The sequence below is a fragment of the Phalangium opilio genome, unplaced genomic scaffold (genome assembly GCF_054372755.1).
Source record: "Phalangium opilio isolate 3A_F unplaced genomic scaffold, DU_Popi_V2 ptg000232l_1, whole genome shotgun sequence".
NCBI classification, from domain to species: Eukaryota; Metazoa; Arthropoda; class Arachnida; order Opiliones; family Phalangiidae; genus Phalangium; species Phalangium opilio.
This window is the reverse complement of record NW_028324223.1, coordinates 2,215,550-2,219,165: the sequence shown is the minus strand read 5'-3', so window position 1 is coordinate 2,219,165 and position 3,616 is coordinate 2,215,550. Positions and strand designations below refer to the sequence as shown.

The following is a 3,616-nucleotide window of genomic DNA, read 5'->3' as shown; positions in this document are numbered from 1 at the left end:
ATTAATATATTTTTCATCTTTATTAGTTAATTATTTCGACTATAATGGCGCCCCGATCGCTGGTTACTTGTTAAATTTGGTTTTTTAATATTTAGGGGGTGGTTCTGAGTTGAAAGGGCAAAGCTAGTCTGCTAGTTCAGTAGTTTCAATTCTGGATCCCGGCGTGAGTAGCTGTGCGTTGTACCTCTGTAGTTAAAGTTAAAACGTTTTAGGCCTTTGTTTAATTAAAATGTCGTTTGATTTTGTAACTGAAGATTGTGTCTTATGGTAAGATTACTTTTAATTACACGTGTATTGAACTAATTAAGTCCTTTGAAATGAAAGAACCTTAAAACAAATTGAATCCACCTTATTCACCCATCGCCGGCCGGAAGTTAGGCTTAGCTTATCTCGGGATTCCTTGGAAAGGGGGGGGGGGATTAGCGGGAAGAATTTAGTCTGTCGTCTGCTACAGTATACTTATTCTTGATTCACGTTTAATTTTAATATCTTTGTGAAATCTTTATTGAACATTGAGTTACAATTAAGTTTATTGTTTCAGTTTTATTGATTCCATCGATGAACAACGGGTTTGAAATTGAACAAATCGGGATGTCCAAAATGCGAGTCACTCAAACCGGAAGTACTCCATCGGAAAGGAGGTAAGCCTTGATCTGTTGGTCCACTTATAGCCACGAATTGGTATTTTTTGAACATGTTATAGTTGGTTAACTATATATATAAATGTATTGAAAGAAATGTGTTTAATAAGTAGGCTAGATTTGCAAAGAAATTAAGACTTGGTTATATAGTTAACCTTCATATCGGTAGCTCCGTGTGACCTATGACCTAAAGCACCAAAGGGGTATACTCCATTGGGGTCATTTAAATCGCCACGTGATGCGATGGCATTCTGCGCGCTGTAGGGTGGGGTACAGTTGCATCTGGATAAGGGGTCAGTCGTGTAGTTGTTGAACCTGTAACCGCATTAGTAAATAGGTCAAGCTGGGTTTGACCTCAAATTAATACCTCCCACCCCCGACCCACATCAGTTTTAGGTCAGGTTAGAATTGGTTTAGGACAGTTCATGGTGAGGTTCAATTGGGGTCAACTAGGGTCAAACGAAAGCGCGAGAACCCACCTCATGACTCGGGTCATTGATTCCAAGTCGACAATTGAACTCTGTTCTCTTTTGAAGATCAGTGCCCTTGGCGTTCGTTCATACGTAAAATAGTCCCCGTATTTTCTAGCCATATCAGGAAATCCACTGACATTGTAGATCTGTTTAAAATATCTATTTCGGAAAGCAATTCATTTATATTGAACTGAACTGAATTGAATTGAACTGAACTCAGAAATGAATAATTAATTATATAATTACGGAGTGTTGTAACTCGGCCAATAAGATTGCGACTTTAAAACGCGCGTCACGTCCGCTGTTATCATGTAGCCCCTGAAGTAGGTGACGTCATTAATTAATTAATTAGCAACGCTCATTAGCGGGCTGGTTAATTAATTTTTCTTACGGCATTTGCTCCGCAATCCATAGTAAGCCATTAGTCAAAGGTCTGCCCGGTTTAAATAGCTTGTAGTCCAAAATCATGAATTGGTTATTGTACCTTAAATAATTAAGTTAATTGGGGTTTTCTGAATGTCTGGTCCATGAATTTCCATGACTTACGTTCCGCTGTTATGAATTTTGAAGAGTCTAGTCCATTCGCGTCCATTTCGGGCCAATCTGTTAGCAACCACATTACGAATCCAATCATAAACGGTGTTAGGGTTAATTTGCTTGGCCAATGTCATGTTGTTATTGGAATTAGTGGTCTCGGTTACAGCCTGAAGGTCATGGAAGGTTATTACAATCTCGCCCCGGACCCCCGGTTAAGTTAGGTAGTTTATACACATGGAGGATTCACGTGAACCATTTACATCCGGACACTTGGCTACCTTGAGGGCAGAGCCCCGTCTACTTTTGTCCTCCAGGTAGCCTAGCCTTCATGTCCCTTAAATTACTTACCAATCCCGAGGAAATCAAGTAGAAGTCATCCCCAGAGAATATTCCAGCGGGATAGGTGGAAAAGGCCACTGTTCGACCTGGGATTATCTCGGTACTTCCCTGGTGCGTTTTAAAATTAAGCGTGTATTTCTTGTTGACCCTTAACATGGTCTTGTATTGACTCCACGTGTCATGGGCAAAGTAAATGTCGCTGTTGTTGGCTAGGACTTTGATTAAAGCCGAACATGAGCCACTGCCTATCACCATCCGCGGGTTCTCACTCAACCCTAGTTCCAAATCGTAAAGATCCCCAAATAGGTTCATGAACCTGCATACCCGGGATTGACAAATTAGTATGCAATGCTCATTAACAATTAAGTAATGCTATAATTAGGCTTACATTGAGCCCGTAACTTCGGACTCTGGTCTCGGGGTCCCTGAGACGTTGTTAACACCATCGTCAATACCAGTAGCTTGCGCAAGAATTAGGGAAACCTATAGATGTAACTACCTTATATCATATTCTAAAGTACTTGAATGTCCACTGCTGAAGTACCTGATACCAGTAAGGTTCATTTGACTTTTGGGCAATATTCCTCTTCATGTAATCCATATTTTCTCGCATAAAAACTTCCAAGGTTTTGCAATAATCTTCACGTCCTTTACAATAACCATCCACTTCATTTAGTAGTCGGTAATGAATTAATCGCCTGGTCAGTTGACCTTCCAGTAAACCCGCGGCGTACGCCTGGTCAGCGTCCCCGAAATTCGGGTTGGTCGTTAACTCCAAGTACGACCATCTGCGAATTACCAAGGTCATGTAGGATGACCACAAAGTAATTAATATTAACGGACACCCAAAGTACTTGTAAACTATAAGAAACCTTACCCAGTTGTATTGATTTTATCTTCAAATTGACCCCAAGCGACTGGTTTTTGCGGACCATTAATTTTTCTAGTTTGAAAAACGAAACCATCGTCTTGGTTAAAGTAGACGTATCCCTTCTGTACTTGAGCTAAGACCACGGTTGTGGTACTTAGCGCCAAGAGGAAGGGTACAATAACGTTACGATGCCAATTGTGGCTGAGCATCTTGCCTACTTGAAACGCGTCGCGCCTTTAAGATGTTTTTAAGAGGAATGAGCTGGCGATCTAGATAATCATAAGCGTTTTCTAGTATTGATAATCATTATCTTAACTTTGTGTATTAGTTTATGAAACCAAAGACATTACAAGCCATTTACATTTTGATGCGTAAGATTTATTTTTGCAAAGAATGCACTGATCCAAATCGTGTTTATAATTATTTATTTGCTTTTCTTGCGTCTTTATATGAATGACCTTTTACGACCTTTAGCTACAAGCCACGTGTAAAGCCCCCCAATAAGAATCCTGTTAGTTTCTCATAGACTACTAATTACTTATAATTTTGGGTGTACAATTTAATATAAAATAATTAATTTAATTCGACCATTTAATAATGGCAAAGTTTTTCTTGAGAAAATAGACGTAGTAGACCAAAATCAAATTGGGGTTAGGGGTCAAAGGGAATGGCTTATGTAGTATACTCGATGCAAAGTTCACTTTCAAACCGTATATATCTATATGTATTTATGCCAATTATTCGGTTCCCTTTGA

At 39.4% G+C, this 3,616-nt stretch overlaps 1 protein-coding gene across 2 annotated transcripts; it reads right to left on the bottom strand.

Annotated features, from left to right (window-relative positions):
• Window positions 1–475: 475 nt before the first annotated feature.
• On the bottom strand, window positions 476–3,124 carry LOC149612759 (putative phospholipase B-like 1). Of its 2 annotated transcripts, XM_089858237.1 has the most exons (10): window positions 2,868–3,124; window positions 2,535–2,778; window positions 2,379–2,473; window positions 2,000–2,306; window positions 1,661–1,818; window positions 1,506–1,598; window positions 1,361–1,432; window positions 1,121–1,273; window positions 797–956; window positions 476–711 (listed from the first exon to the last, which is right to left on the bottom strand). In XM_089858237.1, the coding sequence occupies exons 1-10, from the start codon at window positions 3,068–3,070 to the stop codon at window positions 544–546; spliced, it is 1,653 nt and encodes a 550-aa protein (XP_089714363.1). In that variant the 5' UTR covers window positions 3,071–3,124; the 3' UTR covers window positions 476–543. The 2 variants fall into 2 exon arrangements, with proteins under 2 accessions (XP_089714363.1, XP_089714364.1); XM_089858238.1 differs by lacking the exon at window positions 1,361–1,432.
• Window positions 3,125–3,616: the final 492 nt, after the last annotated feature.